This window comes from Dama dama, chromosome 5 (assembly GCF_033118175.1).
Source record: "Dama dama isolate Ldn47 chromosome 5, ASM3311817v1, whole genome shotgun sequence".
In the NCBI taxonomy this organism is placed as follows: Eukaryota; Metazoa; Chordata; class Mammalia; order Artiodactyla; family Cervidae; genus Dama; species Dama dama.
Genome location: NC_083685.1, coordinates 83,785,388 through 83,801,290, shown reverse-complemented (window position 1 = coordinate 83,801,290; position 15,903 = coordinate 83,785,388). Strand labels below are relative to the sequence as shown.

Below are 15,903 nucleotides of genomic sequence, written 5' to 3'. Positions count from 1 at the left end.
GTATACGTTCCTATTCAAGGTGAATTATTTTTTGACCAAGATAATAAATCAGTGGAACTACCATGAGATACTGAGAGTCTAGGTTGAACAAGTCAATCCTACACATTTTTATTGAGTTCCTACGTGCAGGGAGCTATGCTACTTCAGAGAAAACAAAAATAAGTCAGGAAAGACATTGCCTGAAGGAGTCAAGAAAAATGTCCTGTGCAGAAAGTTAAACCCGTGATGTATAAACAAAATATCGCAGTGTTCAAAGGAGAGTGATACTGTATGGGGGGTGGGTAGCTGAAATCCCTTTCATTTATATTTTTGTTTCTTTTTACTTCTGTGGCCATGACGCATGGCATGTGGGATCTCAGTCCCCTGACCAGGGATCATATCCACGCCCCCTGCTTTGGAAGCACAGGGTCTTAGCCATTGGACTGCCAGGGAAGTCTCTGAAATCCCTTTCCTGTATGTATGTTTGAGATTCATCAGATTGTCCTTGATCCCAGATCCCTTGGCTGTAAGATTTACATTAAAAGGTGCTTCCCAGGTGGCACTGGTGGTAAAAAACCCACCTGCCAATGCAGGAGATACAAGAGATGCAGGTTTGATCCCTGGGTTGGGAAGATCCCCTGGACTGGGAAATGGCAACCCATTCCAGTATTCTTGCCTGGAAAATCCCATGGACAAAGGACCCTGGCAGGCTTCAGTCCGTGGGGTTGCAAAGAGTTGGACACAACTGAGCAAAAAAAACCCAAAAACTTTAAGACTTAGAAGAGAATGCAAGTGCTATTCCTCCTTAGCTACCTCTTTTCTAGGAAACCATGAAAAATTCACTCATCCTGACATTACTTAGGAGTAAGTCAGCCTGGCTACTTTGTCCCAACAAATTTAGGGCTCAGAAGATTGCTATGTGCCGCTTGTAGGGGAAGCTTAATTCTGCTGCACTTTTGGCTCCTGCCCAGATTGGCTGCTCGCCCTGTAACCATAAGAGCAACAACAATTAAGATTCATTGAGCTCTTCTCACCAGCAACCGCACTCACCATTTTACATGCATTATCTTACATAATCGTCACAACAAGCCCCTCTAAGGGGTGAGTTATATTATTATCCACAATTTACATAAATTGAGACTTAGGTTAAGTAAATTTCCTAAGATCGTTTAGCTAAAAAATGAGAACACAGATCCATTTTACTTCCTGCAGCACAGTTTAGAGCCACTAGCCAGAACAAGACCTACTATGCTATCCCAAGAATAGACTGTCTGGGTTCCTGAGAAAGTATAATTGTCCACCTACCTCCCCTCTGCTTTGGGATGATTGTGACAAGAAACTGCAAGAACTCAGGAAATGAGTTACGGTTTTTAAATTGTAAAATATGCATAACATAATGTTTGTCATATTAACCATTTGTAAGTGTATAATTTGTCGGCATTAAATACACTCGCAATGTTGTGTAACCGTCACTCCTCTCTATACCCCAAACTTTCTCATCATCCCTGATATAAAAGCCTATACCCATTGAATAGTAACTCCCCATCCCCACCCCCATCCCTAATCAAAAATGAATTATTAGCCTGACATGGAACAAGATCAGCTGTGTTTTCTGAATCTGTGGTGCTGCTGCTTTCATTTACACATCGCTTAAGACAAACAAGCTTTGGGGAAGACAGAGAACAGTGTGGAAGTGGGGGGGGGGGAGGAACAGCCTCCCCCCCATATTTACATACAGGTCAGGATGTTTCCTACATATTATCTCATGTAAAGGGACCAAAGCTGAGAGTCATTCCATATCCCTTGGGGAGATGTTTGCAGTTTGGGTTTCAATACTGGCTGGGGATTATGCAGGGAGGGAAAATAAACAATTATGCCATCCCTGAGTGCACACAAACACACAGCCAGGAGCCGACTGCACTGTGGGTAAAATGACTCCAAAATTGTGTGTAATGAGTAGGAAAAGATTAGAGACAGCTCTTGCTATGCTGAAAATTGACATTAGTGGAGGGGGGAAAAAAAAAAACCTCTTTACTAGTCGGCCTAGGAGGTCTAATTCGAGCAGTAAAAATATAAATAAATAAATAAAAGCATGTCAAGATGGTATTGGTGCTTTTTTTCCCAATGAGCTCTATCTGGCCGGAAGGCTATTCAGCATAATGCAAAATTAAATTATAAAAACTGGCTGAATATTTAGATGGAAGAGCCATTTGGAAGCAGTTTATTTAGACGAACCGGCAATGACCCACAACAGGGAGACATCAAGCGTGAAATTTACTAGAAATTAGCACCAGGGTCCCAGCCTCAGCATGAATAGCTTGATAGGATGCAAATCCCAGTGATATTAAGCTGCCTCACTGCTGTTGCTACAGGGTCACTCTCAGTCGGCTTTTCATGTTATACTTATTATTTTTTCCCAGGACAGGTTATAAATAACAATAAAAAAAAACATTTATTGAAAACTTTAACTGGAATGAAAGTCTATTTTAAAGTCTCTGATTACTCGGATGTTGAAATACCGCGTCAGCGGGCCATAATGAACCATAAGCAACTTGATGTGTCTGTGGCCCGTGTATGCCTGATGTTTACCTTCAGCTCCTGAGATAATCTCGCCCCAAGCCAATGAGATCTGTTTTGGGTTTTGAGAGAGTGGGGCGCTGCGGAAACACCCTACCCTCTGCTCCCTTGTTTGGCACATGTGGCCGCCGCGGAGTGTCCATGTTGGGTAACAGTGAAGGCCCCAGACAGGGTTGGTGCCTGGGTGCCCAGAACACCCTGGGAAGGCTGTGTGATCACCGTTGACGCAGATGGGTTTTGCTCAGAACACTTAGAAATCCGCAGGCTCCCGCCTCTCCGAGGACGAACCTATCAGTATTTTCCATTCCCGTTGCATTTCTCAGCCCTGAGAATTGACAGTCAGCATATGCATCGCTTTACAGTTCCCCAGACTGATGTCTAGCCGAAACCCTCGGGGATCCCCCTTCCCCTGCTGCTTCTGGCTCTGAAATATGAAGAGATTTCAAACAAATGTGATTCAGATTGTTGCTAAGTGCTTCAACCTGCCTTGCAGAAACGTCTGGTTTGGGGCAGCTGGGACCCAGTACAAGCATGTTGTGTGTAGAGTTTGCGCGTGTGTTTATTATATTCTAACAGCCTTTGTTGCTTTCTGTGTGTTTTGATGGTTTGGACTGGCGGGGGTGGGGGTGAGGGGGGCTGTTGATGGTCCAGGTTAGATGGGGGCATTGTTTTCCGTCCCGAACTTGTCAGGTGCAGTGAAGCTTGATGCTTCTTTTCTGCTCACAGTCTTGGAGGCCTGAAGTTAATTGTTTGGCAGTCAGATCCAGGCCCTGCACAGAGCTGCTAGTACAAGTTCTGATATCTCTGAACATAACCAAAAGTCCAGGCAAAATTCAGCAATACTCATGTATGCATGTCTCTCTTGGGACTTTCATTTGACTCGGCTATTACATCAGATGCAGGAAAGCAGATTATTTTGGTCTCACGCTCTTTTCTCGAGGTAACAGTGGTGGGCTAAGAATGTAGTAGTAAAGGGGCTTCCCTGGTGGTCCAGTGGTTAAGACTCCGTCTCCCAAAGCAGGCGGCGTGGGTTCCATACCTGGTTGGGCAGCTAAGATCCCACATGCCTCGTGGCCAAAAAAGCAAAACATAAAATAGAAGCAATATTGTAACACATTCATTAAAAACTCAAAAAATAGTCCACATCAAAAAATATTTTTAAAAAATCTATGGCTGATTCATATCAATGTATGACAAAACCCACTGAAATGTTGTGAAGTAATTAGCCTCCAACTAATTAAAAAAAAAATAAAAAAAATCTTAAAAAAAAAAGAATGTAGTAGTAGAATGTGGACTTATGAGAGCCAGAAAGATCTGGGTTCAAAGTCTCAACTCTGCCTCTTACTTACTTAAGCCTCAGTTTACTCACCTGTCACTTGGGTACAAGAAGAAGAGTTTTCTGATGACTGATTTATATGTGTGTGAATATGCAGTCATGCTCCCTGGTATACAGTAAGCTAGCTGTGAAGATAAAAAGAGGGACCAAAGTCCATTTCACAAAAGTAAAATGCACACATACCCAACTTTATCACAAACAATTTGCTTATACACAAAATCAAGGTTTTTTAAATTATACATGGGAAGTACATTTTCGATAAAGTCCTCTCCTTTTTTGGGAGCTGGGTCTGTTCTTCGTAGCACAGAGCTGGATTTTGATGTAGACATATCTTTAACGGAGCCAACTTCTCCAGTGGGCCAGTGGTTAATAGTTTGCTTTCCCCCGCAAGACGGCGCAGGTTCGCTCCCTGTTTGTGGAACTAAGATCCCATATGCCTCACAGGCCGAAAACCAGAACGTAAACAACAGAAGCCATATTGTACCAAATTCAGTGAAGACTTAAAAAACCCAAACCCAACAGAAGTGAGCGAAGAGGCTGGAAACGCAGTGATTTACCTCTTGACTTACTTTTTTGTTTTTCACATGGAATGACTGTTTTGCGCCGTTTCCTGTCGTTCCACCTTGTCATTTCATCTCCGCTTCCCATTTCTTCTCTGCACCTGGTACCACTCAGGGCCACTCCTTTCTGTCTCTCAGTTTCTGAGACTGTACTCTTGGCAGCACTGAAAAATGTACTGCTAATTACACAATTATTTTATTATGTAGCTCTGGTTGAAATATCCACTAAAGAATTAATTTAGTTAAAATAATTTGAACTGAGCAATTATTTTCATAACCACGGAATTAGCGTAAAGCGCTTAAAGTCCTTTATTCCCTGCTCTTTACGCAGCAGTTGTGTAATTAGCAGTAAATTTTTGGGGTCTTTGCTTTCCTCCCAAAGGAATAAATGTCTTTGTTCTGATCACATACAGAGTTTATGACCATTCACATTCCACATAGAGTTGGGAGTTTTTCCTGGGGCAACTTCTGAATTTGGGGGATTCCTTCACAGACCAGCCAGCCAGGTTGGAGCAATGGAGGCGTACTTCCCTCCACAGTTTCCTTGGAGAGAACTGTGCTCACTGATGATTCACATAGAGAGAGGGCCATTTTTACTTCGGAGAAGGTAGCAGTTTAATTTGCCAGTAACTACAATGAAAGTAATTTCTCTTTGCTCTTAAGTTCCTGAAAAAATCCTTCTTTACTTTGGCTCTCTAGACTGATTTATTCCAAATTGAGATCCTCTCTTTGATAGGAAAGTTTGAACTCAGTTGAACCTGCTATTTGGTGTTTCAAAGGATCCATTGTGGTTCCACTGAAATACTCATTAAACATCTGGAATCATAAACCTAAAACTTTAGCAGTGTTTAGACTTCAGTGAGCTAGGAAATGGGGAAAAGCCATAAATTATTGGGAAATAAATAACTGATCCCGCTTTCCAAGGACTGACTCTATTTTCACACCAGGGGTCCGTTTTCTTCAGGCTGCTCCTGGCCTTGGCTGGGGGGTGGAGGGGAGGGGTGTTACAGAGCATGCTCTTTAGCAGAATAAAGAGGTGGTTCCTCTTTTCCTGTGGTTGTGTGATATTTCCAATAAACACATACACATTTAAAAATTTTTTCTCTCATTGATACCCTGATAAAAATGCAGCTGATAAAGAATTAATTTTTTCTTTCTCACCATATTTTTTTGCAAAGCATGCATGTACTCATTCATTTATTCAGCAGACACTTTACTGAGCACCATGTTCCAGGCACCGGCCAGGACCCTGGGGATGCACAGATGAAAGATGCAGTTTTTTGAAGATAAAATATTTGAAGGATCCAGTTTCATTAGCTGTGCATTCGGAGGGCTTATCATATGCTAAGTATCATGAGAAGAATTTAAAAGAGCTTGAATAGTTCCTTCAGAAAACTTAATGTAGTGAGAGAGATCACATATTGACATGAAAAATACTCAACACTGGTAGAGCGAGTGTGAATTAATGTGGTGAAATCTGAGTACAGAAATTCAGGGAAGATGTAAAATGGAGATGCAGTCCACAGGGCCTGCACCCTGTATCTCGTGAAAGACAGTGCGCTTTTTTTTTTTTTAAGATTTATTTATTTTAGTTTTGCCTGTGCTGGGTCTCCATTACTGCGAGGTCTTTCTCTAGTTGCGGCAAGCAGGGGCGCCTCTTCGTTGTGGTGCGTGGGCGTCTCGTTGCGCTGACTTCTCTTGTTGTGGAGCACAGGCTCAGCAGTTGGGGCACACAGGCATAGTCGCCCTGTGGCGTGTGGGATCTTCTGGACCAGGGTCGAACCTGTGTCCCCTGCATTGGCAGGCGGATTCTTAACCACTAGACCACCAGGGGAACCCAGGCAGTGCACAGCTGGCGTGCTTTTGAAGATCGCCTGGGGTCTTAAATAGGACACAGCTGGGGACACCAGCCGCTTTAGTCTCCAGGACCTGGGGTGGCTGCACCCCCAGACCGGTCACCTCTGGTCACGAGCAGCCTTATTTATTTCTCTGTGTACCGTGATGGGAACGGTGTTTGGAAGCACCGCTTCATGGCCTCTGATTTGTCTCTTTCTCCCCAGATATGTACGACCAAGTGCTGAAGTTTGGCGCTTACATCGTGGATGGCTTACGGGAGTGCTCGCAGCCCGTGATGGTCTACATCCCTCCACAGGCTGAGCTCCGAGGTGGCTCCTGGGTGGTGATTGACCCCACCATCAACCCGCGGCACATGGAGATGTACGCGGACCGAGAGAGCAGGTAGCACTCCTTCCTCGCTTCTTCTCGCTGCCCGTGGGGAGCCTCTAGCTGTTGGGTTTCCTCTTGGAGAGCCTGTCTAACCAAGGGGCCTTTATCTGCCTCAGACTGTCCCCAGAGGGCTCCAGGGTCACAAAGCCAGGCTTTCTAGGTAGCCTCCACCAGCACGAGAATGGAACCAGGCTGGAGTCAGACTCTCCCAGTGTAACCCCCCACCCTAGATCCTTTTACAATGAAATTCTCTACCCGGGCACCCCCAGACTTGAGAGACACTCTCCTGTTGGTTGTTCAGATAGACCTATTCAGTATCTTTGTTTCTTTTTTTTTTTTAAGATTTTTTTTTTTCTTAATATGGACCATTTTTAAAGTCTCCTTTGAATTTGTGACAGTATTGCTTCTGTTTCATGTTTTGGTTTTTTGGTCACGAGATGTGTGGAATCCTGGCTCCCCGACTAGGAATCGAACCCACACTGCCTGCTTTGGAAGGCGGACTCTCAACCACTGGACTGCCAGGGAAGTCCCTCACTATCTCTTTCTTAGGTGTGTGGTAGAGGTAGCGTACAGCGAGGTGGGGCAGAGGGACAGAGTTGTTAGTCTGGAGTCCTTGCGTCTTCACCAGACCCTGCCGCAGGCTAGAGGGGACCTTGGAGCGGTCCTCACTCTCCCTGAGCTGCTTCCCCTTGTCTGTGGGACGAGCTGGATGGCCATCGAGGTGCTTCGTGGCCCCCACATTCTGTGGTTCCAAGCAAAGCTTCTCCCCCACGGCCAGTGCCTCGCTCGAGGCTTGGAGAGCACAGTGTTCGCAGCACGCAGAGCACTGCAAGTAAAAATCCCAAGCTTCCGTTAGGCATTGGAGCCTGAAACAAAATGGAACAAATCCAACTTCCTTTCATAATCTGTTTTCAGCCCTTTCATAAATCTTACATCATATTTCTGTGACATTTTCCATACCAGTCCCTATAGCCAATCATTTGTTAGAACACCTATGTCTCCCTTTTCCCCAAAATTTCAGCCTCTTACTTCAAAAGCTGCCTGAGAATCCAGTGGTTTTATTGTCAAATCGCTATGCTAACGTTCTGTACTTAAGAACTGACTTTTAAGTCCCAGCTTAGCCTCTGATCTGGTATCAGATTGGAGACAATTCCTCTGCAGAATTTAGAACAAGACTGTCTGGTTTCAGGTCCAGCTCTACCACTGGTTATCCTTGGACAAGTCTGTTAACATCCCCTACCTTAGATTCCTCCTCTGTGAAGTGGGGATGATAGTACCTTACCTCAGAGTGGACATAGACTGGGCATGAGACTGTCATGAAGATTTGTATGTCAGCAGTTACCAGCAGTGCCATGCACTGAGTAAGCATTGGCTGTGTGTGCGTGTGTGTGTGTGTGTGTGTGTACACACACATATCCACCAGTGAATGCGTTAGTCACTCAGTCGTGTGGGACTCTTTGTGACCCCGTGGACTGTAGCCTGCCAGGCTCCTCTGTCCATGGAATTTTCTAGACAAGAATACTGGCATGGGTTACCATTTCCTACTCCAGGGAATGTTCCCTACCCAGGGATCGAACCCACATCTCTTGCATTGCTGCATTGGCACATTCTTTATCATTGATGCCACCTAGGGAGTCACTATCTGTGTATATATATATATATATTTTTTTTAATAAAACCTTCTACATTTAAAAAATTATGTGTATATATGTATGTATAAAATAATATACATATGTATGTAATTTTTTTAATGTGTAGAAGGTTTTCTTAGAAGAAAGGTGTTTAGGGTGAACTTCCTGGTAATGGAACATCATCAGTAGGTACTAGAAGTGACCCTGAAGCCCTTCACTTTGCCATTTCCATGGCATCAGGCTGACCGTTTCCTCTCCCGCTTGGCCTGGCCCCGTGAGCCCGAGTACAAACAGTAGGCTGCCGTGCGTTTGTGGGACTGGTCTGCACCCACTCCCTTCGTTGCACAGCATGCGTGATGGAGATTGTTCAACTGTCACTGCGCCTACATCAACCTTTTTTTTCTTCTTTTTCTGGAAAATGTGACTTCTTTTACCATTATCAGCTGTAGATGGTGGAACCTGTATTCTTCTCCCTTTGAGATGGAAGTAGACTGATGTCATAATGAGAATTGTTTTATTTGCTTTCTGCCAGGCCTCTCTTGCAGCCCACTTAGACATTTCTCTGGTGCCTGCCCCTCTCCCCGGGGTTACCTCTGTGAACTGTGGGTGGGCAGAACCATAACGAAGCTGTTTCCTGGTTCCACAGATTGTAACCGGCCTCTTTCTGTTGTCTCCTTTCGTTAAGGTGTCTCTATTTCTGTTTTGTCTCCTTTCTTTTCTCTCTGATCCAGGGGATCCGTCCTGGAGCCAGAAGGGACAGTAGAAATCAAATTCCGCAGAAAGGATCTGGTGAAAACCATGCGTCGGGTGGACCCAGTCTACATCCACTTGGCTGAGCGATTGGGTATGTCTGCTTGTCCTCCTGGCAAGTCAATGAGCCATTCAACTGATTTGTAATGAGTGCATTCATAGGCCAGGGGAGGAGGTACTGAAGCATTTGATCAAATTCATGATAATCTTTATTTACTGTCCTCTCTATGGTAAGAACCCTGGTGGAATGAAACAGTGTGTGTAATGGGAGGGGAAGTGGGCCCTAAAGAGGCAAAAGTCACCTGATTTTCCTTCTGACATTTCCTTATAGTCCAAGCAGCCCATTTTTCAGGCTTGTGGATGTCCTTGTCCAGAAGGGTCAGTGGGGCACTGCTGTTGGCGGCAGGCTGGCCAGGCAAGAAGCATGGTCAGCCTATGTACCCTGTTCCTGCTCGTCTCTTTGGATGAGCCCGCCTCATTGCTGGGGGATGTAAGAGTCCGTGTCATGGGATGGGAAAGCCACAGCCCTGGCCCAGCGGCATGCTGGGGCCATCCTGAGCTGGGGAAGTGGAACCTGAGAGTGTGCCCTGTGCATGGACCAGGCAGCAGTGCCCGTGAGCATCTGTGCTCTGTGCATCCAGCCATTACCATGTTGCTCTCTTGTTCCCGGGGCTTTTGGAAGGCTCTTGGGGTTCGAACATTGGACTAAACCGTGGGAGCCCTGTGTTGAGTCCAGAGCCTGAAAGAGTTCCCGAGTCTCTTAAAACACTGATTTTCTGCCCAGGTCTCCCACTGAGATCTTTGCTATGTTAGTAAAAGATCATGACTTGAGGTTCTTTTGTTTGTTGGTTTGGTTTGATTTTGTTTTTTTCTAAAGGAAAAGAGAGATTGTTTTTAAAAGGTAGTGAAATCCAGTGAATGGAAGACATAAAAAAAGAGATGCTAGCTCTTTATGTTCCAAGTAGTAGTTTAATTAGTAAAGTATCACTGGTGAACCCTTAACATCCTCACCATCTAGAGACACAGAAGCTTCTGGTGTGTGCCCGGTCTCACTCTGGAGCCTACACACCCTGTCATCTGGAGCCCTGAGCCATGCATCCGACTCTGTGCAACCCCACGGGTGGTAGCCCTCCAGGCTCCTCTGTCCATGGGGCTTTCCAGAGTGTTTGCTGTACACAGCGACTCGGGCTACCATGAACCCTGTTCGTGTCCATTGTTTGCCGTTAGGAAACAACTGCCAGTAACTCACTGAGCGCAGCCTGATCCTTTTATAGGACATGCACACAGACAACAAGGAATTGGCCAAGTTGTTTCTAAATCTATTGCCACCCAGAATTGTTGAGGTGGGTTTTTTTTTCCCTCTTTCTTCTCCAAACAGGATAATTACTTCTGACCAACCCCATACACTTTAATTAAAGTAACTGCAGCTCAAGTGCAAGTTCCTCACAACTGTACACAGAGAGAGCTCTAAAAGCTTCAGCCACTGATAAGCATCTCGCTCAGATGCTCATAATTGCTCCCAGCGTCCAGTGATCGTTGCTGCAGTTTTTACCCCTCATTCCGTACAAACGCCACAATTGCAGGACACCGAGAATTGCATAATTTTCTCTCTCTCTCTCTTTTTTTCTTTTTTCCTTTTTTTTTTTTTTTGCTGGTTTTCTTTCTGGCCAATTTAAAATTTGTCAAAGTCGGTCTTCTTCTGGATCACTGCCCTTTGATATTTCGCGCACTCCATTTGCCACAAACAAGCCGCAGGGCCGCAGTTCATGCTGACTCCAGCAGAAGCAGAGAGAGCCCCATTTATCTTACACTGCCTGCTGAATTCCTCCTCATTAACTGGGGGTTCACTGCCTCTTCTTAACCCCCCAATGGCTGTTATCATCTCTTCAGAGTAACTGGGTGGTAGGCAGAGGGATCCTCTCCGACATCTGTTTGCAGAGTGGCTAGAGGGTGAGGGGTGTGGGGCTGAAGCTTCTTTCTCTGGGAGGCAAGTGACATCGCTCCCACCTTCACCCAGCACCTTTCAACTTTTGAAACGTGGGAAGGGGAAAAGGAGGAGCTTCCCAAGTGATGGCCATTTAATCATTTGTTACAAATCATCTCATTATCAATTTCCGATCCACGTTGAAGAAAACCATATTTATTTAACCTTGACCAAGATGGCACAAGAGAAAGACTCCTCAGTGGGCTAAAGATGAAGCAGGCTCTGGCCTGGGGCAGCCTGGGACATGAGCAGTGGAGCTGGAGGAAAGATGAGAGAAAGTAAAAGTGTTAGTTGCTGAGTTCTGTCTGACTCTCTGCGACCCCATGGACTGTAGCCCACTAGGCTCCCCTGTCCATGGAATTCTCCAGGCAAGAATACTGGAGCGGATTGCCATTTCCTTCTCCAGGGGATCTTTCCCACCCAGGGATCAAACCCGCATCTCCTGTGTCTCTTGCTTGTACATGTGGAATGAGATAAGTGTGTACAAGTCCTGGGTGTGTTGCTTGAGGAAGGTTGTTGAACTTCTCTGAGCATCCGTCCTTCATCCCGAGAGTGGGGGCCACTCCCCCTTCCTGGCCAGTGTCAGGATCGGATGAACGTGCACTTGCTCTGACTCTGCAAAGCACCTTCCAAACACGGGGGTTGGCGTCTCTTCCTCTCCATCCTGGTCGTCAGAAGCAGCAGCAAGTGCCCTGTTTGGAGTCGAGCACTCTGTGTGACTTCAGCCCACTTTGGGAGCAAGTGGCATAGGGAAGGAAATGTGAAAGCAGCAGCAGAAGCAGTCTCGTCTCTCAGGTGTTCTCGGTCGGATAGGGAGGACATGGACATTGAGGCGTGTTAGTGACAGGACAGATCAGCGGCGGTGTAACTGGAGGAAGACTGCAAAGCCAGCTCCTCTGGGGCTCACATCAGCTTCTGACTCCATTCTTTGGGCCTAGAAGCAGACTGCCCAAATGCCTTTTTTTCTTTTACAAAATGAATGAAAATAACTTAATTTTCCAGATTGGGAGGTTGAGGGAGAAGGAAACATTAAGTAAATCATCCAAGATACAAAATAAATACATGCTGGTGCCCAGAAGGGAATTTCTGGTTCCCTGTGTGCCGCTCTTCTCAAGATTTCCTCCAACTTTCCTTGAATACTGAGCCTGATCAAAGTTAAACAAGAGTGCTTTCCCTTTGTGATCTGAAGCCAGCTCCCCTGAGAGGAACCTACTATGCAGGAGGAATCCTGTGGGAGTAGATGTCCTATGTTCCCCGTCTCTTCCCAAATCGGCCTCTGCCCGGGGGAGCGTGCTGTCCAGTCACTTAGACCGGTGCACGGTGACTGATTGTGCTCAAAATCGTAAGTAGTATTTACTCATTAATAACACTTAATTAGTAAATAATTTAATTTTGAACAGCTGACTTCAGGGAAGCCTGGCATGCTGCAGTCCATGGGGTTGCAAAGAGTCAAGACACGATTTAGCAACCGAACAGTAACTTCATCTCTGTCAGAATTTTTATTTTTAAGAAAATGACCTTTTGTCATTTTATCCAGTTAGTTTAGGTAGTGGTGGTGAATTACTAGTGTACATATCTCTGGTTACAACAGAGAATATGAAATTAGTGTGTAGATTGGCCCCTGATGAAGGAAAAGGGGACAATTGCCCCAGCAAAAAACATGATGTCGGCCCAGATACCGAAACCTTGCGTTGCCAGACGGGTTCTGACCCTGAGTTCTCGGACCTGGGGCTTGGCAGAGTCAGTGCCGAGGGGGGGCATGTCCTCCCATCTGGTCACCTTGAGGAGATGAAGCTCCGTCTCTGGAAGCAGCACTCAGCCCACCAAGGCCACCCTGTGTTGCTCTGACATCCTGCTACCTCGGGACAGGCCGGGTGGCCACGGAGCGGATCGGCCTTCATGGCCTGGCCTCTTGATGCCGCAATGCAGTCTTCCTGGATCCTCGCCCTCCTCCTGTGCTCAGAGGGAAGTGACAAATCAATTTAGGTGGAGAGAGAGCCCTCCGGTCCAAGTGCAAAGTCACTATACGCTCCCTGCCGCCCCTGTCCTCAGCGCAAAGAACACCCGGGCCAAGGGGCTGCTTGGTGGAGCTTCTTTCTTCTCCAGACACACGTCTTGGCCGTGGCCCTGTTCCCAGACAGCCGGGCAGCCTGCCATGCTGCATGCCGGCGCTGCCCACGAGGACGGAGCATGCCCTGGGAGTGGTGGTCTGATGCAGGCAGAGGCAGCCCCGGCAAGCTGGCCCCTGCCCAGATCTGCAGGCACATCTACCCTTCACCCCACGCCTTCCAGCCTGAGGCACCCTGGGCAGAGGGAGTAGCTGCGAGTGAGGATCCACGTGTCTGAAGATCCTCAGGACTGCCTCCCTCCCGAGCTCCCCCTTTAGCCACCAGGATGACAGGAAACGGACGCTTCCTTAGGTCAGGGGGACTCAGTCGAGCTGCTGTTTCTGGCAGAGGTGATGGGTCACTGCGCTCCACGTGCTTTTCCATCTCGTGTCCTCTTCGAGATGCTGTAAGCGGAGAGGAGCCTGGATGTCTTGTTGAGGCAGGAAACGGCGTCCCTGCCTGGAAAGCTGAGCACAGGAAAGAAAGAAGCCCGACCCGTCAGCCTGGGGAGCGGCCTCTGGCCCCATCTCTGTGGTACGCGGAGTGTCCCCCTGGGGGCATCAGGCCCCCAAGCCCCGGTCTCCGTGGTAAGAAGACTGCTGAAGGTTAAATCATGAAGGCACCTCCCCTCTTAAGGAAGTGAAGGTGAAAATTTTAGTCCTTCAGTCGTGTCTGACTCTTCGCGACCCCATGGACTGTAGCCCGCCAAGCTCCTCTATCCATGGAATTCTCTAGGCAAGAATACTGGAGTGGGTTGCCATTCTCTTCTCCAGGGGATCTTCCTGACCCAGGGATCAAGCTCAGGTCTCCTGCATTGCAAGCAGATTTCTTTACCGTCTGAGCCACCAGGGAAACCCCCGTTAAGAAGGCCCAGCTTAAACCCACCTCATCGCGCTGATTCAGAAGCTCTTTGGCCTCATACAGTTCAGTGCAATAGTGACAGCTTCTGGGAAGAAGGGCCCCTTTTGGTGTGATCTGTTAATCGGATTTTGTTGAAGCCTCTGGGCTTGCCTCTTCCCAGGAAGGAGTAAGTCACAAGTTCATCAGGCTGGAGGGACCGGGCAGGCCCTTTGTTAGACTGAACCTAAGCTTCTGCCTGCCCAAGGTTGTTGTCAGAACTTGTCAGAGGGACCCTCTTCCTCTCTGGGTCCCCGGTGACTCAGATCCCTGTCCTTCCACCTTAGGGAGAGCAACTTGGAGAAAGAAAAACAGACTACCAGGCTTCCTGCCACTAGAACTCAGAGAATTCTGTGCTGTTTCCTGACCCTTCTGTGTGGGATGTGTGCAGGGCGGCACAGGGGACAAGGCTGCAGGGGAAGTAATATATTTAGTATATATTTTTTATTCCCACCTGAAAATCTCTGGGTTGACTATAAGGATTCTTAAAAATATGAACAGTAGAGGACTAACACTAACAAGGAACCCTAGGGTTAAATGTCCCTTGAGAGGGTTGCTGTTAAAATCAATATGCAAATACAGTTGTATTTAGATAGGTATAGCTCCCTTTGAAGAAACGCAGATATATGAAAATGGGATTGAAGAAAAAAAAAAAAAACAGATACATTGGGAGAAATTATTCCCATTACAAAAGGATTATTTGCTTTACCAAAGGAGTCACTGCAGGGTTCCTTCTAAATAGCTCCCTTAAGGCATTTAAAACAGGATCTGATTTACACAGTTTTTCAAGAATGCTTTTGTGTAAAGAAAGGCGCACCTGTTATGGGTACAGAAATAGTTTTGCAGGGTTGGTTTTTTTTTTTTTTTTTTTTTGCATCCTATCTTACTATCTTTGTACAGAAATTTCTTTCAGCGTAGAAAATGGGGTTACATAGATCTTTTTAAACAGCTACTTATGTTTGTACATCTGAATCTTAATAAGATTCCAGTCTTTTTTTATGCTGATTTTTCAGTCTCCAGGTTGAAGAATGGGTGTGTGTTCTCTGAGCTGAGATATTCAGGAGCTTAGTGGGGAGGGTGATCTAGTCCTTTTTCTCTAGCATTATAAATATTTAACCAATCAAAGCAAATTGCCTTCTTCCGAAGAGGAAGAAGGGCCCATAAAAGTTAAAATTGGGTTTAAATTTACATAGGCTTCTTGATAGAACTAAAAAAAAAGTTAAGAATTAAAAGAACACACACTTCAATATCACATTCTTTTATAAAACATTTTTCCTATTTGCCCGATTAGGATGGTTGTTCCATAAATGAGAGACAGCTCAAAAAAGGAGAGAGATTTCTGCAAGGTCACCCAGTGCCTTTGGCTGAGCAGAGGAGTTTCAGCCTACCACTCTTGACTTTTGTTCTGAGCTTTGAAGGTCTCACCCTCCCCCCCAAATCTTGCTCCATAGGATGGTCTGCTCATGCCTAGGGTAAGGTCAGCCATCTCCTGCCTTCCGCAGGGTCAAGGCTGGGTAAAAACACCTCTGCTGCTGAAATCAGGGTTCTCCTCAGAAACTTCTCTTCAGCTTTGACCCCATGGAGGAGACAGTGTCCTGGCCCCAGGGGGGCACCTGATGGGCTGCCGTCCTGTGGACACTTGCAAGTCAGTTTAACTTGTTTCATTTCAAAAGTATGGACTCTGAAGCCAGACTGCCTAGGTGCAAATCCAACCCTACCATTTCCTGCCTTTGTGGCCCTGGACTTCACTTCTGTATGTGCTTCAGTTTCCCCATCTATAAAATCATAGCGATCTTTTGTCATGAAGATGAAAGGAGATGAGCAGTACTTACACATGAGTGTATGGGAGTATCTC

General features: G+C 46.3%; 1 protein-coding gene across 5 annotated transcripts in view; it reads left to right on the top strand.

The window, feature by feature from the left end:
* ACACA (acetyl-CoA carboxylase alpha) overlaps positions 1-15,903 on the top strand; it is a 277,348-nt gene that overhangs the window by 244,003 nt on the left and 17,442 nt on the right. For all 5 annotated transcript variants that reach the window (XM_061142719.1, XM_061142724.1, XM_061142721.1 and 2 more), the window contains 2 exons: positions 6,513-6,690; positions 9,041-9,153. In XM_061142719.1, the coding sequence (XP_060998702.1) occupies positions 6,513-6,690; positions 9,041-9,153 (291 nt within the window). The remainder of the gene's footprint in view (positions 1-6,512; positions 6,691-9,040; positions 9,154-15,903) is intronic.